Source organism: Acomys russatus, chromosome 10 (genome assembly GCF_903995435.1).
Source record: "Acomys russatus chromosome 10, mAcoRus1.1, whole genome shotgun sequence".
Taxonomy (NCBI): Eukaryota; Metazoa; Chordata; class Mammalia; order Rodentia; family Muridae; genus Acomys; species Acomys russatus.
In genome coordinates this window covers 50,597,382-50,624,453 of record NC_067146.1, presented here as the reverse complement: position 1 = coordinate 50,624,453, position 27,072 = coordinate 50,597,382, and the positions used below count along the sequence as shown (strand labels likewise).

The window sequence follows — 27,072 nt, the reverse complement described above, 5'->3', positions numbered from 1 at the left end:
GGAGACACAGATGCAGCATTTGTCTTTCTGGGTCTGGGTCACCTCACTCGATATACACATCTTAGGGTCACAATACAATTAGCTGGGCTTTATCAAAGATTGACTTGATTAACACAATTAGTGATACTATCAAAGGATATTAGGGTCCCTTTGTCCTATCTAAAGAACTGGCCCTGGCCGGATGCCTCGGGTACAAAGGCATTGCTCCCATATAGCTGTGGGTTTAGCCCCTGTGCAGCTGTGACAGAGTGGCCGCTGTAGCATATTGTCTTTAACAGCTGTGCTATAATAGAAGTGGAGGCTTTGAGGTTACACAAGAGTTCAGATTCTGGCTACCATTGCTTAGAAGCTTAGAAGCTCAAAGCCGGAAGAGTTTAACCAATGAGGGATTTCGAGTCGTCTGTTTTGGGTAAGCATTGATGTAAGAAGGTTGCACTGACGCAGCTCATGAAAATTAGGAGTAACTGAGATTTATCATGGAATAATGTAAAAACAGACATTCCCGGCTTGTGTCTCCCATCTCAGCTTGTCTTTGCCTTTCAGCACATCTGCAACCTCATGGCCTCTCCAACCCCCTTTCTGGCCCTAGCCACTGTCCTGTCACCTGACCTCAGTGCAGAAAGGACCCTGTATGAGGAGTTAGGAATCAAGCATAGAGTGAGATCACCTGTGTGCACACATAGAGGAGCGTGCACACTCTGCTGAACTTTCTGGGAGAAGAAAGTGTTAAAATCTCACTTTTATGCCACCAAACATGATCCCCAATTCAAAACAGTAACACCAGAAATTCAGAAGATCCATTTAGTTCTTCTGAACCTCAGCTCTTAGCTATAAAGTGGAAGTGATGATGGCTATCTGCACAGTGGTGGGGAAGACCAGGAGGGACCACAGATGGAAAGTCCCTGCAAAGTGTGCTCTCATCTCTGTCTGTACTGCTGTGCTCGTGTCCATAGGGTAAGAAGCATTCTTGAATTTCAAAGATTAATAGACATCATTTTGCTTAGATAATGTGAACAATCATGTCTTTAAAGAGATCAATGTAATTTATTAAGTATAATTTTGCTTATATGAACTAGATTTGGTCCAAAATGCAAGACGTATATAACAAAAAAGCTAGTGGCCATACTTACTGTTCTTAACATGTTCATATGAATTATGTCTGTCACTGGGGGGCTTATTCCTAACAATGCCAAGTGTGTAATCATAGACAAGATTTGAGGCAAGAGTGCTAAGTGGTAATCTCAGACTGATCTCATTGTAACTGCTTACCACTCTCACCTCAACTCTTGTCTGTGATTACACATTTGGCAGAGAGAGAGAGAGAGAGAGAGAGAGAGAGAGAGAGAGAGAGAGAGAGAGAGAGAGAGAGATACATAGTAAAAGTAAAAATAAATAATTTAATAAATAAATAAATAAAGAGGACTGAAGATATATAGATCAATGGTAGAGCATTTGCCTGACATGTGCAAGACCCTGAATTTAACTACAATGAGTGTTTTAGAGCATCTGTGATACATACATAAAAAACTATTCCTTTGCTGTGACTATTAGCAGAGAGAAAGCCAGTAACTTATTGTTATATAATAACCATGTACTAATATATCAAAATTGAATGATAGTTGAAATATTCAGATATAAGTAGTCTCTGATATATATAGTCTCTATATAGATAGTATATATACATATACATATATGGGAGACTAGCATACTGTTAAGGCATTTCGAGGTGATAAGGACTTTCTAGGAACAGCAATAACTTGTAGCACTGGATAACCAGCAAGGTCTCCCAACTGATCCAGGGAGCCGCCATCAGAGCAGTGTATGCAGACTCCTCATGGATCTGGAGGAAAACTCAGACAGACAGAACCAGAACGAACATTGGACACATGCCTTAGAAGCATTAGATCATACATTTTAAAGTGACATTTACATCTCATTTTGTTACATTTTATCATTTTTTAAATGTGTTTAGTGAAAGTTGAGTCTTTACCACAGATAAATTGTCATTCCTTTATTTCATTATATTGTTGTAATTAAAACTTGTCAAAGAGATGGCTTACTACTAATGTGGGATTTGGTTATTGGTAACATAGACAGAGGGCAGGTCTCATTAGTACTCAGATGAAACTTTAAGCATCCCTAATTCCTTAGATTATAAGGAAAAAATATTACTGAGAGTCCCTATCAAATAAAAATAATAGCCACGTGAATTTCTCTAGGATTTTTCTTTCATTAAACTTCAACCTATAACTTATATACAAATTTCATTATTCAGTGTTTTTTAAGCAAGTTTAGATTCTTTCCACAAAGTCTGCTAAAAAGAGCATCGAATCAGCTAAAACTGCTGATGAAGGAAAGCAGTCAGGATGAGGCAGCTCCCAAGAGCCGCACAGACCACTGCCTCATGGTGAACGGTTAGTTAGGAATCTTGACTGATAGATGAGGTAAATACACTGAAAGCCACTTCCTATTATTCTCAACAGCAGCGAAGAATATTCTCAGTACCTAAGTCTTTCAGGGCCTCTAAAAGTTGCTAGTATAATTGAGTATGATCCCAATAGATTTATGGCTGATTCGCTAAACTGCAGCTTGTTTGTTGGGATTCTTTACTATAAAGATTTCATTACATAAAGTTTTTCATTTATTGACAGACAAATTTTCTGCATTGAACTATTTATTGATGGCATCACAGCACTGTTAACACAGGAGGAGTAGCAGTCGGTATTAGCGACTAAGATCCATAGAAACACCCTCTGCTTGTACAGCTTACGTTCTATGGGAAATGGGTTCAGTAAGCAAGTAACATCGTTAGGGTGTTATAGGTGATGATAAGGCTGAGGAGGGAAGGAAATGGGGTCTGGGTCACAGGAAGCATAGTGAGGAGAGCCCCCGGGAGGCATTAGAATCTATGGTAGTACAAGAGATCGTGGTACGAATCTGGAACAAGACGAGGAAGGCAGAGGGACTCGCAAAGAAAACCTGTAAGCTCTGTAGAGCAACGTGAAATACTGGGGTTTTGTTCCGGCTGATATCAAAATCCAAGAAATAGTTTGAACCAAAGGTGTGTTGTGATCTTACTTAGACTTCTAAAAGTAATGATGGTTGCCGTGTAGAAAGGGGCCTTCGAAGGTAACAGGAGAAGCAGCAGCAGCATCTCAGCCAGGAGGCTAACAGTGCCGTCTGCGTGTGCGGCTGCGGTGGAACTTGGGGTATGATGGTGGCCATGGACAAGGGGATGCCTTGACCTATCTCAGAGGACATGATGATGATCAGAGGCTGCTGAGGAATCGGTACGACGGCTGCTTCTCCAAACTGAGATTATCCTAAATATCTTCCTTTGTACTTAAAATCTAAGGAAGCTTTCCACTCAACAAGTTAACCACTGACCAAACTAACAGGAAGGAAATTTTACATTTGCTGGATCAAGTCTGTGGTTATGCCTGGCTCGTTGAAGTGGAAATTTAGTGAGCTGATACAATTCCTTCCTGTGCACAATGGCGCACAGCATTCCTCGGTAGACCTTGGGTCATCTTGTTGAGCAGGTTCTGCAGCCTTCAGCTCTACTCACTGCCTCTCACTCAGCCCCTTGCTTCTTTGGTAGGCCAAGCTCCTCCCTCCCTCAGCACCTCTCCATGGCCCAGTTCGGGCCTAAAGCCAGGCCATCAAGCTTTGCCCAAGTCTGGAGAAAATCCCAGAGCTGGCAAATGTGTATCATCTCTAAAACAGGGCAAGAAAACTGCACAAATGAAATGTCTACAAACATAACATTAATGCCAACTTCATTAATTGCTAAACCTAATATTCATAAAATTCGGTGATATTGGAAATAACATTGGAGGACAGATTCCTGAATATGATGAGAAATCACAGCCAACTGTCCACTAAATTACCTGTAGCCAAAGAAAATTTAAGGGCAAAATTATAAAAGTAAATCTGAAGTTGTTCTGCAACTAAGCGTGTTTTATGTAATGTGAGATGCATATGCGCTTTAATACAACTGCTGTGATGTGGGATGGAGTTGCCAAGGTTAAAGGTATCAGGGTCTCCCATAAAAAAACTTTGGATGTCTCTGAACAACACATGTGGCCATAGTTAGAGAGAAGAGAATTATGTCCGTGTTCTTTCGTGTATTTCTCCTTTGTGCTGCACTGTCACCCGGGGCTGTCAAACCGGTTCATTCCTCTCTGAAGTGAAATACGAGGAAACAGAAGGACTGGGAGAGAGTGGATTGACAGGACAGTGATGATAAGGGATTAAGTGTGGGTCCAGCAAGCTCATGTCCGTGTGAATTGGCTCTGGGATGCTATGGATGCAATAGTCAGAGGCTTTGGGCAGCCAGGAGCTGGCGGGGAGTTGGAGCTCTGGGCAGACGCTGGAGGAGCTGGAAACAACCAATGTTTCTTGATCACTTCATTCATCAAAAGTGGCAGGGAAAATGCAGCAGTTGCAAGGGGCCTCTGGCAACTGTTCACACACAGACATACACACACACACACACACACACTCACTCACACACATACACACTCACTCACACACACACACTCTTTCACTCATACACTCACTCACACACATACACACTCACTCACACACACACACTCATACACGCTCACTCACACACAGAAACAAGCAGGTTCAATGAGAAATTACCTGCCCTCCATCCATCAGACATCTCTCTATGGGGACACAACCTGCCACCCAAAATAGTATTGCCTTTTCTGCCACTGTTTACTCCAACTGCTGAACGTCTCCTGCAGAAAATCCTATGAAATGTGCAAAAAAAAAGAAACAAAACCAAAAAATTCCCCATAGACTAAACTTGACCAAGGTCTTCAAAACTATTTTATTCCAAGAAGCATTTGTAACTTTTAAAACTGGTTCCTTTCTTAAAGGGACTGAGAGTATCTCCTTGCATCTAGAAGTTGGGTGAATTATCCCCGGGCCCCAGGAGATACAGAAGGGTGGAAGAGCCACAAATGGAACTTTGAACCATTACAAGAGGCAGGAAGAACCACTCTTATGGCTCCAACCAGTCTCCTACTTATCTGTACACCCTGCAATATCCGCTCGTAACTCCACACAGCCTGGCTAGGAAGAAAGCATTCACTGGCACATACGCCATTGTTTACCCTGATCACCAGCCTCTTTCTCTGGGGCCCCATTCCCCATCATCCTACCTTCTGAAATCTGCAGTTATCTAATCCTTCTGGATAGGGGGTGACTACTAAGTTTATGCTCAGTTTTTTTCAAGGAGAGGTTTTTCTTTATAAAAGCTCAATAAAGAACAGCTAAGTAGTTTCAGCTATGCTTTTAATTGCCCAAGGACTGTATCTAGTGTGGTGGAAGATTCTATTCCTGACTTTGAGAGCTGTATGGAAGTGTCTACACTGAGAGAATGAGGAGAGGAATGAAGAAACTGGAGAATAGCAACTTGCTTTACCTCATTTTGGAATTGTAAAGATAAGCAGAGTAGAGCAGGGGACGAGTGCGCGTGCACTCCACAATAGCTTTAATTGCCAGTATAACCCGAACTCTCAACTAGACAAACAAGGGAGGGGTTGCTGCTTAGAACCCCACGAAGACTTCTCAGGTGGCACATTGTATATGTGACACAACGCATTATGTGAAGAAATCCAGGTTCATTCTAATCAGCTTTTTAAATGTCAAAAATAAATATGATATTTAGAAATATCCTGCTTAGACAGCAAGCAGTGAGAGACTGTGAAGAGACCAGTAGTTGCAAACCAGTTAATTGTCTGAATATGGCATCTTAAGCCTACGTGTTCAATACTTGCTGGTATAAGCAACATTGCGGAAGATGCCGCTTTGGAGCCTTAAGCATGAATGATCGTGAACTTCTCAAGGAAATGGTGTTGGGAAAGGTATGTTGATTAGAGAGAAGAGAGTAGACACTTTGCAGCACTTGCCCCCTGGCCTCCCTGGAGGCTAGAGACCAGTAGCCTGTGAGGTGGCCTCACAGGAAGATGAAGACAGACCAGAGGCAATCTCAACTGACACCAGTAATAAATGACACCAGAAGCAGAGATCATAGGATCAAATGCTCTGCTGCTTAAAATATTTACATTCGTGTTTGGAGGAGAAAAACAAAAGCTCCTCTACAAACTAAACACTAATAATAGCGAGCTAGGAGCAGAACGGTACTGCTGACATCTCTGATATACCATAATCCTCAATGTGTGGAGAACTCTCAAAAATCAACACCAAAAAGATTAACTCTACTTTTAAGACTTGGGCAAGACTTGTCTGTCTTCATTCACAATTACAGTGTCTTGCCCAAGTGTTTTTTCAATATAGGAAGCTGATAATAAAATCATTGGAAAAAGAAAAAGGGAAATCTACCATCATTCCATCATTACATAACGGGTTTTATGGAGGGGGAGTACATGCATGCGTGTGTGCATGCTGAGTGTAAGGCTAAGAAAACTTTCTGGAAATACGTATGTCAAGATAGGAAAGTAGTCAACTCTCCACAGTGGAGCTGCAGTCACTAAAACAATATGGTTGCATCTGCTTTGTGCTATCATGATGTAGAAATGAAATAAAATGCCGCTTACCCCTATAATATCAACAAGATTTTCTATCAAATTGAGTAAAAAATTCTTTGCTGATTATAAGAACAGAACCAAAAGGATGGGAGATACCCAAGATTAATTGGCTCCCCTCTCCTGGAATGCTGAAATGTCTGACAGGATTTTTTTAAAAAGAAAAGCGCATGTGGAGTTCTACCATTTCTCAGCAAGAGCTATTCCTTCCTGTGAAATGCTTGAGGGAAAAAAAAACAGAATATCATTCATATTTCTAAGAAATATAAATAATGCTACCATCTTACCCCATGATATAATAATGAGAGTTCAGCCATATACATTTCCTAAACAAAACATTGTCCAAAAGGGCTCAATCCTTGGGTGACTCAGCTGCTTGGCATGGATTTGGTCCTCCCTTACTATGGCTGCATGCATCTATGTTTCAGACACAGAAGTCTCTCCCACTCCAGAGATGGAAAAGACATGAAAACAAACAAGGTGACTTTATTTGAAAGTCACCAAAACCTTGTCCAAGTAGGTTAAGCATTTAAGCAATGAAGGTGTTGTAAGGCCCTCCTGTTCCCTCATGCAAAGACCCTATTGGCACACAGCATGACAGTGGGAAGGGCTTCAAAGCAGAACTATGTATAATATTTCTGCTAGCTTCTTATCAACTGTGTAGCCCTGGGAACACCTCTACCTCTCACCTTTTCCCTGTTAAGGTTCCCATGAGGTCTTGACTCAAAGGTCAAATGAGGTCAGCTGTTAGAAGCCCAGATCTCCCGCACAGGCTGCTTTAATGAGATTCTGGCACAGTTCTGCCTCCTTGGGAGCAGCTTACATGGGTGAGCTATGGGCTCCTTCCTCCCCTGGGGTAAAGGCTTCCAATCTGATGCTGAAAGCGTGTCCACTGCCCACAAGGGCAAAGGTGGGGAGAGACAGAAGCACTCCACCACAAAGGAAGTGTTGACATGTGGTGATCTCTGTTTAACAAGTCTTCCTGGAGGTGAAAATGCAGACAGGTAGCCCTGTCTAACGAAAGAGATGTCCTCAGTCTCTCATTAAATCTTATAAGTAGATGCAGTCAATTTAAAGAAAGTGTTTCTTTATTTTGAAACCCCCTTGCAAGACACCATAAATAAAGCCAAGCATCCTGATTCCCCGTGTATTTTGTCCCCAGAATTCCTCCCAAAAATGCTGATGTGGCCTATTCCCACATTTTAATGCTCGCAACAGAATCAATTCAGTTCATTTTTGCCTTTATAAACAAGTCTTGACTTCAGCATGCAGCAAAGAGGAGCAGTTCTGTAAATTAAAGGACTTAGCCCATCTAATGCTCTTCTTCCCAAACCCCCGCTAAATAAAAGCACTGGGGAAGGAATGGCAGACCCAGGGCCACTGGCTTTCAGCTAATCTTGCCTCAGTAAGAAACAATCAAATGAATCTGTGCTGTGAATGGGCTGGTGTGTGAAGTGTGGGTCTCCGTTCTTTCCTCCTGTTATTTTGCTTCCGGTTAAGGCATCAGATTAAGATATCGTCCAGCACTGAGAAGCATGGCAGGTGTGTCGGTTAGAAAGGTGCCCAGTCCTAGGTTAGAACAACAAAACCTAGACTGGCTGTAGCATAAACAAAAGTAGAAGCTGATTTGTCACTTATAACAAGCTGTCTTGGATGGACAGTCCAGGCTGAGGAGCAGCTAACAAAGCCACCAGAATCAGGCACTCTCTACCTCCACGTGCATCCCAGTCTCAGCGCAAAGACTCCATCCACAGGATGACTGAATGGGTTCCCCCAGATGAGAGCTGCCAGGCGAGAGAGGAAGTCCTTGGGATCAACAGGCAAAGGGATATGGCAGCCAGTTCCATCCGTGTCTGGGAGGAGTTGAGGGAGGAGAAACTGTGATCAGACTATATTGTATGAGGGAAAAAAAATATTTTCAATTAAAAAAAAAAAAAAGCCTGAATGCCAAATAAACAAGTCGACCCTGCATCTAACTGGGAGGACAGAGTGGTGCACACAGTGTGACCATCACTGAAAGGTGCTCTTCCACTTACACCTAATTGGTGGACTCAGTGGTGCACACAGTGTGGCTGTGGCTAACAGGTGGAGAGAGAGAGGAGACTGGCTGACAGATACATCCATGTGCTGGAAAAAATCTGCTGCAAATGACTCAAGACACATGTTCAACAGCCAGGGCATGCAAGCCTTAGCAAAGGCTCTGTTGTCAGTGCTTAGTTGTATACTTTGTAACTTGCTCCTTTCTTGGTGTCTTAGTAACTTGGCAACCTCTCTTGAGTTTGAATGGTTCTACTCTTAGCCGAGTTCATGGCTACCTGGAGAAAGTGTGTGGGGCGGGTGCAGGCAGTGTTTGTAAGTCACGGCATTTCCTTCTGTTTCTGCCTAGCATGGGGACACCGAACACTCACAGAATAATCTTGACTGTTTTCAGCAACGCTGGGATCAGGGAATGTGGGACTGTACATGGCAGGCGTGAGGTTTCCATGGGTGGCATCTGTAGACCCTTAGGTTCCTGTATGGTGGTACACATGAGGTTTCCTCCCAAGGTGGCCAGGAGACATAGGTTATCTTTTTAACACAAAATAAGTTAGTTGAAGCCTCATTGCCTGCCTAATAACCTCCATCCTAAATGATAATACAAAACAACCCTTACAGCTAAAAACAGCACTTAATTCTCACACACAAAAAAGTTAAAGTTGTAAAATCTTGATGCCTACTTGAAAGGCCACTGTATATGCTCGTGTGGTATCAAGTCTCTTCTTGGTAGCTCACAGATATAAGGGAGGGGAGTAGGGGGGAGGCGGGAGGGAGGGAGGAATGGGAGGATCCAAGGGATGGGATAACAATTGAGATGTAATATGAGTAAATTAATAAAATATTTTTTAAAAGACCACTGTAATGACACAGATATGCTTGCGTCTATATGGCTCGTTACTGCTTTTTCTCTATGTGTCTTTCATTGTGCCAGTATTGCCAAAACCTTAGGTCGAACATTTTGCACTTTCAGGATTGCATGTGTCTATTGTGATGTGTAAAAACGTCCTGGTTTTATACTTGTCACATCACAGTATCGCTGCATAATAATGGAAAGCTCTCATGGCTTAGAAGATGGCTGTAAGAAAATCTGTTTCAAATTGCAATGGGCTTCGGAGTCCATCAGTGATCTCTCATTGAGACTTTACCATTTACTACTGTTTGCCATTTGCCCTGTTTCCTCATTCATTAAAAAGAAATAATTGCCCTCACTGCGCAGCATTGCTGTAAGCTTGACTCTAAGGAAGATGGTGTGAGCATTGTACATAGCCCAGTCTTTTCACTTGGCTGAGACTCTGTAAATGATACGCACCGTTCTTAATGCTGAGCAAGTTGTGGCATTTTCTGTTTCTTAGCTACATTTGGAAGGCCAGCAGTGGTAACTGTGACCTTTACTGAACATTCTACTAAACTAGAAATTGAGGCCTTTCTGTTTTCTTTCCACATTCATCGTTCAAGTGGAATGTCTTAGTCTAAAAACTGTTAGACAGTAATTATTATTTGTGGTTGGAGAAAGCTTGTATCTTATAACCTTGATTCTAAGTCCATTGTGAAAGTATAGATGGCAATAGTCCATTTATTAAATAATGTCATTTGAGGAAGTGGATGCATTCTCATACATGCATGTGTATATGGAAGACAGAGGTCACCTCGGATGTCAGTCCTTGGGGGCCATCCACTTTGACTTCTGAGACTAAGTGTCCCTGAGACCTAGGCTTGCTGGTTAGGCTACAGTGGCTACAGTGCCTAACCAGTGGACCTGAGACCTGCCCGTCTCCACCACACTTTGCTCTGTATGTGGATGCTGGAGATCATACTCAGGGCCTTTGCTATGTAGCGAGCACTTTACCCTCAGTGATCTCAATAACATCTTAATCTCTGGTAGGATCAAACCACAGTAGTTACCCCGTGTTTCTTGGATTCCACAGAAGATAGTTAATGAAGTATATTAAATGAATCCAATATTCCACAGAGCTTTACGCTGGTTCCTTTGGACATGTCAACTATGCTTGTCGTTACTAGAGATTGATGAATGGTACTGGGCCTGCTTCAGAACGGAAGACACAAGGGCTGGTGGATTATCTGAGAGCAGTTGACACTGGGGTGATTTACAGTGACCCATGTCGGTGACATGCAAAGGTGCCCATAGTTTAATCCTGGATTGATTACAAATCCCTTCTGTTATTTTTTTCCTAAAAATGATAATGCTTTTGTCCGCCTTCAAACATCTTGCCTCTGTAGCCACAGAGTGCTGACCGGACAGCCAAAACATGAACTTGGTTGCCTTTGGGCACAAAGATTAAAAATGTGTAACAATAGTCTCTTTCTCTCTCTCTCTCTCCCTCTCTCTCTCTCTCTCTCTCTCTCTCTCTCTCTCTCTCTCTCTTGGCAGGGTTTCTCTATGTAGCCCTGGCATTCTGGACTCACTTTGTAGACCAGGCTAGCCCAGAACTCACAGAGATTCCCCTGCCTCTTCCTCCCAAGTGCTGGGATTACAGGCATGAGCCACCACCGCCTGGCTGACAACATTTTCAATATTGGATTCCTAAGCATTAAAACTATTTTGAAAATAAGCAAAACAAAAAAATAAAACACTAAACTGTCCTTTTTTCCCACCACCACGAATATTCTAGTCAATTGCCTTTATGTACTATTTTGTGAATAGTATTAAAACTTAATCATAATATACATCTTAAAGTATTTGTATCAGCTTCATCAATATTTGAACTATAGATGATATTCTGCCAGGTGCCGATTCCCAGCTAACTTCAGCTTCCCCATTTCCCCCTTGTTAGGCTCTAAGATTGCTGCCAACAAGGAGTATTAAGTAATCAATACCCACCATGTTTTTATAGAATTGTCTTTGAGTTTAGAATTGTTTCATTGAGATGGATTCCAGCAGCCAAGATAGAAGAGAGTAACATATGAGTTCTCAGTTTCAAGTACATCTGACGAACTGCCTTCTTTGCTTTAAGTTGAACTTGTTAGACTTACTGAAATCTATGCCACAATTTGGCAGAGTTTCAATGAGTAAAATGAAACCATGTGGGCGTGTAGCATGACAACTCAGTCTTTCCCTGAGCCACGGCCCTGTAGAAGTGTCCAGCTTCCGCTTTGTTTCTTTCAGTTTCACGGGAGACTCTAAGCTTGCCTCGAGCATGCGCTATGTGGAAACACAGTCGATGCAGATTGGAGCATCCTATGTGATTCAGTTCAGCCTGGTGATGGGATGTGGCCAGAAATACACCCCTCACATGGACAACCAGGTGAAGCTGCAGTACTCGACCAACCACGGTCTTACATGGCATCTTGTACAGGAAGTACGTATGAGGTTTCCCTTCTTTAAATAATTATTATTTTTTATTTATTCACCTTGCTCCTGGTCATAGCCCCCATGCCACCTCACTTCCCAGTCCCACCCTCCCTCCCTCTCCCCTATTCCAAAGAAAAGGGGAGCCCCACTTCCAAACCACCCCAGCCCATCAAATTGCATCAGTACTGAACGTGTTCGCTATGTTTTTTTAAAGTTCATAATTCATACCATTTTCCTTTAGTTGAAAAGAAACAATATTATACAACCTTGAATTGACATCAAGTTAGAAACGTTACAAAGAAAACATTCTAGGCTAGTATCAGGAACCAAAGAACAATTGGAAATTTTTAAAATAAAAAATAAGCATAACCCAAGACTGGATCCTCTTGGGCAGTTTTTGATATTATTTCTCTAGTCCTCTTCCTCTGAAAACACATCTCTTTTTCCCCTATGACGCGTTTCCATCTATTCTTTCCCCAACCCTGGGTAGACTACATAAGGAATGTGGTGTCTCTTGACCTTAGGAAAAAAAAAGAAGTATAATCTAATATTTGGAATAAAATTATTTTTGTCACACACACACACACACACACACACACACACACACACACACACACACACACACACACACACACCAGTATTCTGACAGTGGAATGTATGCAAAACTATTAAAACACATAAGATAAATTTTATAAATGCTCATCTTAATAGATCAAAATTAATCCTCATCCATTTCTATTTGTGATGAGAACTGAAAGATGTTTAATTCTATGATAACATCTTAGTTGTAATTACTTCTCAAATGTTTTTAGCTTCACAGAAAGAAAAGTCATGAATTTTGGTCCCTAGAACCAGAAGCGATGACTACGGTTATGGCTTTCTCTGAGGTCTTTTTCTCTTGCAGTGGGAGATGAAGCGTCTCCAGTGGGCAAACGGAAGCTGAGTTTGCCTTCTGCCTCTCTTTCAGGAATGCCTCCCCAGTATGCCAAGTTGCCAGGAATTCACCTCCGCCAGCATTTACCATGCCAGTGAGTTCACACAGTGGAGAAGAGTCACTGTCCTCCTTCCTCAGAAAACCTGGTGAGAAAAGATGCCTTAAATGTGGCAGCCCCTCCCACTCTTCCTCTCTGTTGGCATGGCTTGGGTGTGGAGATGATGTCAGCAGACATCTAAGAGTGTGTTCCTGCTACCCAGAATCCTAGGCTTTCCTCTGTACTCGGGTTTTCAGAATAGGGGGCCAATGAGGAATATGAAAGTGTGTTTTTTCCAGTGTCAGCTGCTTCTGGCCTCTTCTTGCCCCCACAATCTTGCTTTTGTGGAGAAGTTCAATGAACCTACTTCCTGACGTTTGACATTCAAAACAAAATGATGCAAGGAATCTAGAAACCAAGTAGTTTGGATTGCAAATTTATTTTCGCTCATTGCAAAGCCCAACTTTTTATATCAAAGGCTTACCACACATTCTTTTTCTAGGCACATTTTATCTTAGTAACAGTAGAAAACATCCCTCAGGAAGAAGAGGCAACATACACAAGGAGCAAAGAACAGTTGAAGAGGGAAGGAAAAAAAAGCACAATAGTTTGGGTTTTTTTTTTCAGACATTACATTTTTTTTTTTCAGCTTAGCCTGTTCAGTGAAAACACTGCAACATCAGTGCCTTCTTTTTTTCATTCAGTGCTGTGTAGAGCCTTTTTCAGCATAAGCTCTTCTAAAGAAAAAGTCTTGGGCCGGAAATAGGGTCTGAATTCTCAGAGCTATAGCTAGCTCTGCCAGTGATCAACCAGCCACGCATTCCTCCCTGTTGTCACCTCTGCAAGGCAGAGTCCTATCAATGTATGGACTGTTTTAATTAATTTGTCTTAAAGATTCCTCACAGCCCTGGAATTCTAGGATTCTGGAATATGTGTAGAAGCAAAAGCATAAACAAGACAAGCATTGTATTTTTCTGTGGCATATGCCTTCGATGCCTCTTTTATTAAGAGAAAAATGACTAAGCAAATCTTCTCTGATTGTTTTGTATATAAAAGTTAGGCACCTCACAGAGGCAAATGGACAGTCCAGTATTACTTTACAACTCCTGTTGAAGGCTGAATGACTGCGCTGTGTCAGAATGGCTCCTTGATTGTTTTTGGCATGCGTCATTATGTCAGTTGGAATAAAATGCTTTAAATTTGATTTCCACGGGTTTTTTTTTTTTTTATGTCCCACTGTGAGCCATTTCCAAGATACTCTATTGATGCCTTGTATAATAAGTTCTTGCTTTCTTTAATATTCTGCTCTTTTGTGTCTACTGCTGGGAATGTAATCAAGATTTTTATTTAATTTCAATGACATTCCAAGCATGTATTTCAATGAAAGCATCTGTAAAACAACACCTTTAACAATTGAAACGCTAATCACTCTGAGTGCAAACTCCTGAGAGCTTTCGGTCTTCGTTGCTGCATAATTAAATTTATTTCTCTCATTATTAAGAAAAACACCAAAAGTGATTTTACTCACTGACGTGTGCGGTTTAGTCTCAAAATGACAATCTTAAAATAATATCGATAGTGTGTTGTAGAGATGTCTTTTCATCACTAGAAACATTCTAAACCATAATTCTTTTTTTTTTTTCATGTCTATGTATGTATGTCTTTGTGCCGCCTGTATGCCTGGTACTCTCAAAGTCCAGAAGATATCATTAGGTCCCCTGCATCTGGAGTTATTGACAGTGGGTGCTGGGAATCAAACCCAGGTCCTTTGGAAGAGCAATCGGTGCTCTTAACCACTGAGGCAACTCTCTAGCCCTGAAGCATCATTCTTATTTATTGTACTTTAGGTAGTATCTAGAAAGTATTTTCCTATCAGAAAAAAAAATAGTATGTTGTTTTGCATTCAGATTATGTGAGGGATTCATTTCTTAGTCAAAAATGTAGCATCACTGAGTTGAGTGTTATTTATAGTCAGAAAAGGTTAATCTCCACAGTGTTAATTGAACATTGAAGAGAAATGTAGTGATCCTTAGACTCTGTACATTTGTGAGGGTGCCTGTCCTAAAGTAGAAGCCTTCGTGGAATGTTAGAAAATTAAATAGAATTTTGATTCAAAGTGCATCAGTGAATTAAAGAGATAGTTCTCTGTAAAACATATATGCATATGACATCAAAACAGAATAGAACCTATTTGGAGTAGGAAGGCACCAAGCAGGGTAAAGAAAGAGGAAGGGTGAAGGAAATGGAGGGCAAATATGAGCAAGACATAATAATACATGTATATGAAAATGCCATTGGAGAAACATTATTTTGTATGCCAAGTAAAAAATTTAAGTAGATTATTTTCAAATAAAAATGTGTTCTTGTTACCATATACTCAGCACATGTACTCTACAATATAATTTTGCTTTTCCAATTTTCCTTCAGTCTTCTTTGGTGGTGATGAAAATATTATATTAAAAAATAAACAGTCCAATATAGAATTTATTTTAGTATTCCCACTGACTCATAGTTAATCTAGATATTACTGCTACATAAAAAACATTTTACGCTGGTTATTGCTTTGTTTCTGAGTCTATAATGCTTAAAGTCTCCTCTATAAAGATTAAATGTATTTAGTCTCCTCAGCATCCTTGGTAATTTTTATTATGTTTGTTTTAACTTTTTGTAAATAGCATTCTACTGGGGAAAGAGACAGTTTGGTTTGAAGCAGTATTATTTCTTTGACCAAATAATTGTTCTGTTTTGATTTAAACATGGATGCAAATGTAAACTGAGTATATTAAAGCAAGCATGGTCGTTGCATTATCCCAGATATGTTAACTTTGAAAATGTGCTTGATCAGATAACAGTCAAGTGGAAATAGCTACTAGATACACCTGCTCAGAGAAATTACACTATACTGGAACTGAGCATGTGTTACCCAATGAAAATTAATTTCATTTTTATGAAGGGCATTTACATAAGAACAGGGCTTAATGAGACCCAAACAGCTGTCAGTTGCTGACTTCATAAACAAATCAACACCTAAATGACTGAATGAGTTTCAGAATAATTGGGCAAATGTAATTACAGAAACTCTAAAGGTGGAAAATACAATTTAGTCAGCCTTCACTTACCTTGACTCTTCAGGTTCCATAACATGGAGCTGTGAGTGGGCGCCAGCATGCTTTGGCCTTGAAGTTAATGAAAGAAGGATTGTATTAAGGCTCAATTTTTGTTGCTTTTAGAAATCCATAGTTTGACGTTTGGATTTTAAATGCAAGCCAATGTCATTTCATGACCTTTTCAAAGAGGATGGATGGATGGATGGATAGATAGATGGATGGATAGGCAGATGAATTATCTGTGTTAAGAACAGCATTGCACAGTGGTGAACCTGTGAATCAGTGTGATCACACCTTGTCTGCCCTCATGGGCCAGCTGGAGATGGCTTGCACGATCTTTTCTGTCACTAAAAATGAATACAATATTCAACCTCTTTTCCCTGGCCTTTCTCTTACTTGGAATCAATATGTGGAGTATACTTAAGTGAAATAACCTTAAACTTTTCATGGTAAGGACATAACCTCGTCACAAGTTCACGAGCATAAGGTTCACTTCCTTAGGAAAGGAACTTAGGACGCACATGTTTTTATGACTAGTATAAAATGATAAGATAATAAGACAGCATATGTCAGGTATTAGAATAGATTATACGAGACTTATTAAATGAGCATAGGGGAGAAGGAAAGGGGAAAGGGATACCCCAGATAGAGACAGAGACATAGAGGAGGAGAGTAGAGAGAGAGCCCCAAGGAAGGTCTGTCCTTTTACATAGCCCTGGACAGGGCCATGCCCCCATTGCAGGTAGGCAGTGGCATCACAGGTAGGCAGACTGAAGCAGAATTCTAACACATGTGGCTATAACAATATAAATTGAGCCACCCAAATGGTGGGGTGCGCCTTTGATGCTACCACACAGAACGCAGAGGCAGGCGGATCTCTGTGAGTTCAAGGCCAGTTTGGTCTACAAAGACAGTTCCAAGACTGATATGGCTACACAGAGACACCCTGTCTTGAAAAACAAAACACACCACACACACACACACACACACACACACACACACACACACACACACACACACCACACACACACCACACACACACACACACACACCACACACACACACACACACACACACCAAAAACAAAAAGCAATGAAATAATTAAAAAGAATATAAATTGAGGGGTTCTCAATCCCTCCACCCCATTCTAGTGCTGACAGTAGAAAACACTCGATGTAATACTTTCCATCAGTCGTACAAAGGCATCTAACTGTGAGAAAAATAAACTACCACTAGAGGAATCAGACACTTCAGGATCCTAAAAATCACCTTGTGTAAGCCCTTTATTTGCGAAGTGAGGAATTAAAAGCCTTTGCCAGCTTGGCTTTCTCACTGAAGATCACTCAGTTTCTAAACTGCAAAGCTGGACACCCAGGAATCTCAACCCCTGACTTTTGGTGTTACCTTTGGGAGTTAGAAACAGACACCTCTTCTGACCTGCTTGGCTCATTTTTAGCCCACTGGCTTCTGAGCACCTGGCTTACTCTGCTCCTATACACGCTATGGAGACAAGCGCTGTCCTTATATCTGGAAGACCATGGACTGGCCAGCTGGGACTCTGGACACGACTCGAATCATAGTCAGTTTTTGAAAGACTAGAGCGCCCTCTCTTTCTCATGATGACAGTTCTCCAGGAGTCTTGTTTGTTCAATTTTACAGGGCGCTATTCTTGCCCTAGTCAGGGTTCTATGGCTGTGAAGGAACGCCATGCCCAAGACAGCAGCTCTTACCAAGGGAAGCATCTAGTTGGGCCTGGCTTACAGTTTCAGAGATTTAGTCCATTATCATCATGGTGGGAGGCGTGGCAGCACGCAGTCAGAAATGACGCTGGACAGGTAGCTGAGAGTCCTATGTCCTGATCCTTAAGCAGCAGGAAGCAAGAGGCTCTGGCCCAGGTATGGACTTTTGAAACCTCAAAGTGCACCCCAGGGACACACTTCCTCCAGCAAGGCCACACCTCCTAATCCCTCTCAAGTAGTGCCACTCCCTGATGACCAAGTATTCAAATAATGAGCCTATGGGGCCATTCCTATTCAAACCACCACATAAGCCTACTTTGTTGTAGGCTTTTCTAAAAGCCGGTTGTAATACTACTATGAAAATCATGATGACTGTAAAATGACAAGCATAAGCCTGCTACCACAGAGATGCCTCTGTCTTAGGTCCCAGGACATGTACTAATATGCAAATTAGCCTGTCTACTGGAGATGCTCAGTGAACCCTGGACTTATCCTGCTACAAATAAAAACACAAAACAATTAGCAACAGATCAATGAAAAAGTAAACGAGCAAAAGCTTAGTCTGAATTTTAACATTCTTCTGTGCACTCGTGGTGTGCTAAATATGTGTAATTGGTACACATTACTATGGATCATTCAGAGACAGATCAAGTGTGTCTGCAGAGTGAGCTAGGCGATGCTGTAACCAACAGAGCTGAGCACACACAAGAATGCTGCAAACTTTGCTGCTGCTGCTGCTGCTGCTGCTGTTGCTTTAGCACTTTGACAAAAAAGAACTCGTCACAGATCTCTGAAAATTCCTACAGGTGAAATTTTTCTCTGTAATTTTTTTTAAGTGTTTTCAAGTAGTCACTGATTTTAAGCCTTTTTTAATATGACCCTCAAAATATCTTCTGACTTCAATGAACTAAGACCCCTGGTGTTTGTGTTTTACCTTTTCATCTCTGTTTGAGGTCAGCTGGTCCATAAAATTCAAGCAAGTTTTGTTTCAGAAATAAGCATATCTACACATGCGCATGGTCTCCTTTCTATGTAGAGCTCTTCGGTGTGTCTCCTCTACCCCAAAATTGTACCCCAAAGTTTTTGTTTTGTATTCTGAACCAAATTAAAGTCTTCCAATAATGACCAGTTTGATTATTTTGAGAAATTCTATTACTCTAGGTAAAACATTTTTGTATTCTCTGTCTGTAAAAGGGCTGCTTCTTTCAGTAGGAAGCTTTTACTTTTGAATGTTTTGTACTTATTTCTAGAATCAAATTTTTTGGGTAACAACAGAAAGTCTGGCCTTCTCCTTTTCTTCAAAATGCTGCCACTAAATTAAGATTGAAACATAATGTGGTTCTTTTTCAGCTCTCTTTCATGGTAGAACTGTTGAAAACTGTAAAATAATTGGGTGGAAATTAAGCTGAAGAAATTTCTGGGGACCTAAATAGACACTCTGGAGGGTTTGTTGTCGGAAAGCTGCTGAGCTCTGGCCATCTTAGTGGGAAGCACCACTGTCCAACTGATGTGCCCACTTCACTCCTAGGTCCAGTGCCACCCGCTTCCGCTGGAGTCAGAGCTATTACACAGCACAGGATGAGTGGGCTTTGGATGACATTTACATTGGGCAGCAATGCCCCAACATGTGTGGTGGCCATGGCTCATGTGACCATGGCATATGCAGGTATGTGCTCCTGAGAGTGTGACCCATGCCTGCATCTCGGGGTTGGTGTCTGTGGCTTCATCCCAGAAGTTATCTTCCCAGCCAGTGCAAAGACTCATAAAAATAGCCGAAAGAAAACAAACCTCCCTTCTGTCCTCATTTTACTGTAAAAGATGCTGCTACGTTAGCAGAAAGCCACATATTCTCAGTCTCTAACCCTAACCCCACCACAAGGCCTGCTGGGTTTATTTTGAAAGCCCTGCTGCTATTTCCCATCCCACCTCATCATCTTCAGTTCGTCACACATTGCACCACTCTCTGCTACACTACTTCACCCAAAGCTCAAGGTTGGGTGCACGGGAAGAAAGTGATTACACTTGTTAAAGGCCCCAAGTATATGTGATTTGATCATAAAGAACTTTAAAGCATCACCAGAGTGACATATTAGTTAAATAAGTGAACCTACATATATTACTTTTTTTGAGGGGTGGGGGGTTGAGACAGGGTTTCTCTGTGTAGCCTTGGCTTTCCTGGATTTGTAGACCAGGCTGGCCTCGAACTCAGAGGGGTACACCTGCCTCTGCCTCCCCAGGTGCTGGGATTGTATACAGGTGTGCGCCACTGCTCCCAACTGTATATGACATTTTTAAATCAATGGGGAATTCCCCCATCTCTTGCACAGACATAAGGCCATGTGTCACTCTTCACTACTTCTTCATCTTGAATTCCACAATTTTAACATAATATCCATAACTAAAGTTTTTACCCATTTTGAAGAATGTAAAACACTGGAGATAGTACTGTATCATATACACATTAATGCTGCAGAAAAAGCCAGTGTAAGGACGAGACCCAGGAACCATGCCATGGGAATATCCTAAGTAGGAGAGCCATGGTGTTGCGGATGACTTGGTTATCATGCGCTGCCCTTAGGTGTGACCAGGGATACCAAGGAACAGAGTGCCACCCAGAAGCTGCACTTCCTTCCACGATTATGTCAGATTTTGAGAACCCGAACGGTTGGGAAGCCGACTGGCAAGAAGTTATTGGGGGAGAAATCGTCAAGCCAGAGCAAGGCTGTGGGGTTCTTTCCTCTGGATCCTCGCTGTACTTCAGCAAGGTATGCCGGGAGTTGGGGGTGAGATCTGTTCTCAGGCATCCTAAGCTCCGCACGGCCTTACTACTTCTCGTGCCCCATGCTTGTCGTGTGTCTGTCCCTTTGTGACCTTTGGGAAACTCGCTTCCCAGACGTTTCTAGTTTTGGTTACTGCAAATATAGGTTAAGCCAGTTTAGAGTTCCCAGTGCTCTTGTTCAGTTCTGTGCCATGCTGGAGACAGAACTGACGGGCTCTGACATCATAGGCAAGTATCCTACCAGTCAGTGACATCCCAGATCCAGGGCTCTGACATCATAGGTAAGCATCCTACCAGTCAGTGACATCCCAGGTCCAGGGCTCTGACATCATAGGCAAGCATCCTACCACTCAGTGACATCCCAGACCCAGGGTTCTTGCACTTGGTTTAAATCCTATTGCTTTCCTATGCTCCAGCGCTGTGCGGTGCGGCCTTGTGTCTCGAGTGTTGTTGGCTGGGGCAGGTACTCAGTCTGTCCTCACTCTGCCCTTTGTAGACCATGCCAAGCCCAGGGTGAGATGTGAGCAGGGATAGGCATGGAAGAGCCCAGAGGTTAGGGAAGCAATTCTGCATGCGTGACCCAGTCCGGTTCCACCACATCCCAGCTGTGTGACTTTAGGCACATTACTTACCCCCTCTTTTACTTAGCCTCCTCATCCGTAAAGTGGGGACAATTGGAGAGCCCACTTCATTACAGTTCTTCCGTAGATTGAGTGTTAACTATGTGGAGGAGTCTGTGAAATTGTGTGTGTTGAATTTGTCATTCTGTAAACCTGAGGGATTTGGCTGGAGAGAGTAAAAACGATGATAGGACGTATGTACGGAGCTATCCCTGGGGCGCCAAGCAGCCAACTGTGCCAAGAGACCATCTAGGGGGCTGTTCTGCCCTGGCTTGGCAGCCACTGGTAGATTCTACTGAGGAGTGGAATGTCACATACAACTTGTTTTTTAAGTGTTCCGTTTTCCTAGTTGCATTGTGCAATTAGGCATACAAATTGGTAAATATCAGCAGGGGACCCAGAGGCCAGGCAGAATAGACTAATTCTTTATGAACAACTCCTATCCATGTTGATTTGTCAAGGGTGAGTGAGAACCTTTTTCCTCCCCTCCCGTGCTATAGTGCAGGCAGGCCATGCTTTTTCTCCCTGCTCTGATCCATCTCCTGTACACGCAGAAAAGGCATGGAGCAGGCTCCAACCCAAGTGATGTGTCCAACCCTAATGGCAGCTGTCTTTAGGATGCGGCATGCCTAATACCATGGCTTTAGAGAAGGGATCACATTCCCCAATTCTGGGACAATTAGAAATGTCTCACCTTATTTGCATCCTACCGCAAGTAGACAGGTGTGGATGATGCACACCACAGGGCTCGTTTTGGCAGAAATCCAAGACAAGCTAATTCGTGCAAGTGCAAAAATAGGTTCAGGTTTTGTTTTGGTGCAGGTGTGAAGCAAAGAATCTGCAAGAAAACAAGACAGAGAAGAGCAGAAAGCAGGATGGATCCACCTAATATTTCCTGGCCGTTGACACTGAACATTCTCCCGTCACTATCTTTAGAGATGATAGTCACTAAGTGACCAGTATCCACTGGAAATGTGCATCTGCAGGATGGGAGGCCATGCTTGTTGTCAGCATCTGTTTTAAAATAAGATTATAAATTGCTTGCTATTAAAAGTCTGTGTATATGCAGACATGGAAATTTTAAGCATAAAAATATTCTGTGCTACACATCAGCTTTCCTTCCACTTAATTCAAAATTGTCTTTCTTAAAGTCAGACTGCCTGAGTATGCTGCCCTCCAGAGCCTGCTGGCTGGCTCCCCTGTAGAGTTTCTTCTCTGTATTTCAAGATTCTTGTCTGTAAAGTGGAATATTGGGGCGTAGCAAGTCACTTAGTGCACATAAAGAACAAAGCGTCATCTTGGGCACAAACAGCATTAGTCATCACTTATTTTTTATGAGAGTAAATTGTAAATTGGTGTCATTGAATTTCCTCCCATATATGCCCTTCTACTTAAAAAAATCATCATTTCAAAAGTAAAAATTTTCCCTTCATCTCTCAATCCAGCCTTCCCCTCTGGACTTCTGTAAAAATATCTCAGGGCCTTTCCTCCCTTTTTTTTCTCTAGTAACATCTATCTGTTTAGAATTCTAAGTGGGGGAAAAACTATCTTAAACCCAAAGAGTAGAAAATTGGGTCCATGCAATCAAAATAAAGAAAACTTAGGTGGGCTGGCCTCAGGGATAGCAATTCCTCATATACTCACCAAACATTTTCCTTTTCCTGTGTCAGATTAGATGTCACTGTGAGAGTGATATTGTCACCACATTTCCCGGGGGAAAGGCAAGAGGGTTTCCAATTGGCACCTCAGTGTCCCAGGAGGAGTGGTACCGAGAGTTCTGACTGCAGTAGCCCGGCTTGTGTGCTCACTGGCTTGGCAGAGACATGAAACAGCAGTTGGGCCTTGCCCACCACAGAGCCTGTGAAATGATGAACAGGCAGCCTAGGAAGACTGCCAGATCGTGCGCCCACCACACTAAGTTAATGTATCTAAACCCCTTCGTCCTCTCCCTCGTTGGAACTCCTTCCCTACCTGCCTCGCTTGTGTATCTTTTCCAAGCATGTGTTCTCTGTTCCAACCAGGAACCTCCCAGGTTTAAAGGTGGTGTCTGTGTCTCTGCCTTTGCTCTGGCTGTACTGCCCCGCCTTCCTTCCCTGCAGTCCTATAAGCCTTGCCACATCCTACTGATAGGTTGCTGTCTCCATGCAGCTTGCAAGAGCTAGGGCAAACCATCCCACTCACTTCATTCTTAGAATTTCTCTCTGATCTAATCTGATCTGATCTGATGTGTAACAGGTTGTTTCTTCTATTGTTTTTCTCATAGTAGCAGGCAGAATGCAGTTTCACTATCTGAGCTGATCTCTAGATAAAGTGGTCAGCTCCCAAATGCACAACTCGATTAGGCATTTACATATCAAAAAATACTCAAGAGGCTAAGTCTGTCTGGAGTTATTAAATGCCCATATGACCAAAGGGAGCGCCTCAAGGAATGAGAATTGGTCTGCAGCCACAGCCGTCATCATCATCTCTGCCGCCAGCCTGTGGCTTCTTTTTAGGATGTTTTGTGTGGCGCAGTTATTAAAGAATTGATTAATTTAACTAAAAAGGAGAAAGTTTAAAGAAGTGATTGCGCTCAAGTAAATACAATAGAAGTTTCTGTCTCTAGTGGCATTTTGACTAAAGAGACCTAATGAGATGCAAGGGATGAAAAGTCACGGACTTTTAGAGGTTTTGTTGTCAGTTTTGTTGCCTGAGAAGGCTTGGCTCCTTTTAGCTGGACCCTGAAGTAGGGATCCATTTAAGCTCACGTTTCATTCTTCTACAGACTCAGGTGCAGAAATACTAGGACATCTGAGCTGTTTCTCACAGTATTTCAAATCAGCTGGAGGATGGTGTCTCCACTGTGGGAAGGAAAACATGCTCATAGCCTGTTGCTCCAACAGACACTCATCACATGTGCATGTATGTACACAGAACGTGCATGCTGTGCATATCACAGCAAAGTAGGGAGACTTCAAAGCAATTATTACATCATATTCTAGATTCCGGCAAAAATTTTATCATGAGCTTTTTTTTTTTCTTTCAAATCAATGTTCACCATTTCGGGTCACTGAACAAGAGAAATGATGTGTGTTATTTCTCTATGAACACACACACACACACACACACACACACACACACACACACACACACACACACACACACTTACTGTGCCAAACTAAGCATTTGTGTAATATTTCCCATCATTTCCAAAAGTCCTAAAAACGGGGTTTCCAGGTCCCTATAGAGTAACCCTGTCACCAGGAAGAAGCAGCCTGCTCTGGTGGTTCACAACACACCCTCATTGCAAGCAGCTTAACTGTGCTAATTGGGTTTGTACAACTCCCACCTCAGCATGCGATCCTTCTGGCTCATTTCCACCTGCTGTGTTTCTCACAGATGTTTGCTAGACTGAAATTAACCTACTAACTCTCAGAGTTTTTCTCCCAAGCATCGCCCAGCCTGCAGTGGTCCTGGGATATGAAAGAACTAGGTGTTTCTCATTTACCGTATTTCAAATCAAGTTTAAAGCAGCACACAGCACAGACAAGAATTCCTCAAATGCATACTAGAAACTGAGAAAGGCTTAAGGAATAAGCCCAGGATTGGTGTCAGCTTCTGTTACCTTTTGCTGCCCTCTTGGTGTCCTCTCAGCTCTTGGTTTGGCTGTAGAGCTCTTGCTAGCAGTATACCCTCTTAATTGCTCCATGGAGATTCACTCTGTGACTTCCAGTGACAGAAAAATTCTCCCTTGGTGAACTCAGGAGATGAATCTAGGGCTCCATGTAAGTGTGAGTGTGAGTGTGAGTGTGAGGCGTTCTTCACTCTAGTCTATTTGTATCATCTCGGTTTTCCTTCCCAAGTTCAAACTCCCTCATGTCCTCCAAGACCAGAAAAGTCTGCTGATTAACTTTGGGAAAACCTGTCAAGGTGGGAGCATCCCACAGTGAGCCTTCTTGCACCACCTTACCTTGAAGTCGTTGCTCAGACAGGAATGATAACCTCTTGTTCATCTCTCTCTCTCTCTCTCTCTCTCTCTCTCTCTCACACACACACACACACACACACACACACACACACACACACACACACACACACTTCCATGTGTAGCATCAGCAGCATGCTGACATACAGGGCACAGCAAGAGAAGGAAGTGAGTTATTGGATTTCAGGAAATGTTTAACACTTTGAGACAGAAGAGACTATTGGATGATTCCAAAGCTTACTTAAATGGCACCTCCCAGTGCCTTACCTGAGAGTGAACATGGCAGGTGGAGAAACTGGACACTTCCTTTTTGTCAAGCAGTTTCTATCTTGCCCACTGCACTTTAATTTGCTCTGAAGATAACGGCTGTGAGCCAGTCTCTGTAGAAAATATCCCTCCAAGAATGCATGTAGTGGTCAAACTCCTTACACACATGTCACATGTTTAATCCAGTTGTCACAATTCTGTGAGGAAGGCATTATTACCCACATTGTACCTTAGAAAAAAATAAAAGCCCAGAAAGGCCACACGGCTCATGAACAGGGAGAATAAAGGACTGAGAGTCAAACTCAGCTCCGGCTAATTGACAGTTCAGTCAGAAATGCTTTCCCTGTCTAAAACTAAACAAACAAATAAACATGGATGTTGCCCAAGTATTGGCACCCAGAGTTGCCTTCATGTCTTTGCTTTCATAATCACACACATGCACATGAACAAACACACATGCACCAAGTCTATGATCTTTCTTCTCCAATACTCTGCCACTAGAAGATACACAACTCCAGAGTGCTCTTTGGTATGGTAGGATAGTCTCAAGAGTCTCACAGCTGGGTCTGGATGTCAGTGAGAGAGAGAGGAAGCCAGTTGCACAGCTGGATGTGGGTATCAGTGAGGGAGACAAGAAACAGCCAGTCTCACAGCTGGGTGTGGGCATCAGTGAGGGAGAGACGAAGCCAGTGTCACGGCTGGGTCTACTGAGTGCATCCAGGATCAGGAACCATGGCCTCAGAAGAGACAACAGAAGAGCAGAACTTGCTTTTCTTGGTATTTACTGGGACCTGAATTGTCTTCCACAGTACAGATTGATCATGTGGACTTGCAACCCATCTATAAGATACCAGAGAGCTCTAACTAACTGGATTTTCTGTCCTTTGGATAAGGCCGGGAAAAGGCAGCTGGTGAGCTGGGATCTGGACACTTCTTGGGTGGACTTCGTCCAGTTCTACATCCAGATAGGTGGAGAGAGTGCCGCGTGCAACAAGCCTGACAGCAGAGAGGAAGGCGTCCTCCTCCAATACAGCAACAATGGCGGCATCCAGTGGCACCTGCTGGCAGAGATGTACTTCTCAGACTTCAGCAAGCCCAGGTACCCCCCCACTTGCTGGGCCTTCCAGTGTGTTCCAGCAATGCTAGACATTAAATGGCTATTGAAATGTATTCAAAATGTTGACAGCTCCCAAAACAGAGAACCCAAAAAGATTTGTCAGGAAAGCAAAGTATAGAACATTTTCATCAAAGTGATAAAACAACAACCACTGGTATTCATATTTAATATTTCAGAGACTTCAGTTGGGTGTGGTGGCACAAGCCAGTAACCAAAGCAGTTGTGAAACTAAGGCGAGGAAACATGGCTTCCAAAACAGTGAAGGCTACAGTGAAATCTTGTCTCAAAACAAGAAAAAAAAATGTTTTAAAAAATTGTTTTTAGAGATTTGGGGAAAGTTTTGACTACAAGAAAATCACTGACCATTGAATACCCAAAGACACTCTGAGATACAGCAAGCTCTATACCCACGTGCCCTTGGGGGTTTTGCTTTCATTCTGTGTCCACACTGTTCATTTGTGCGAGGAGGAGTATTTTTTGTTGTGAGTTTCATATGACTATACCCAGGGATGGTCCCAGATAGTGTATGGCCAAGTCTGTAGAGGCTGCGCCCATCCTCTTCTCCTGTGGCCTGGCAAGGCAGCACTGCCGGGGGAAGTGA

The 27,072-nt window shown here is 42.5% G+C and overlaps 1 protein-coding gene across 1 annotated transcript in view; it reads left to right on the top strand.

Moving 5' to 3' along the window:
- Positions 1–27,072, top strand: part of Reln (reelin) — a 448,260-nt gene that overhangs the window by 312,171 nt on the left and 109,017 nt on the right. Inside the window, exons 21-25 of the mRNA XM_051152119.1 lie at positions 11,722–11,914; positions 12,875–12,987; positions 19,253–19,390; positions 20,303–20,489; positions 26,248–26,453. Of these exons, the coding sequence (XP_051008076.1) occupies positions 11,722–11,914; positions 12,875–12,987; positions 19,253–19,390; positions 20,303–20,489; positions 26,248–26,453 (837 nt within the window). The remainder of the gene's footprint in view (positions 1–11,721; positions 11,915–12,874; positions 12,988–19,252; positions 19,391–20,302; positions 20,490–26,247; positions 26,454–27,072) is intronic.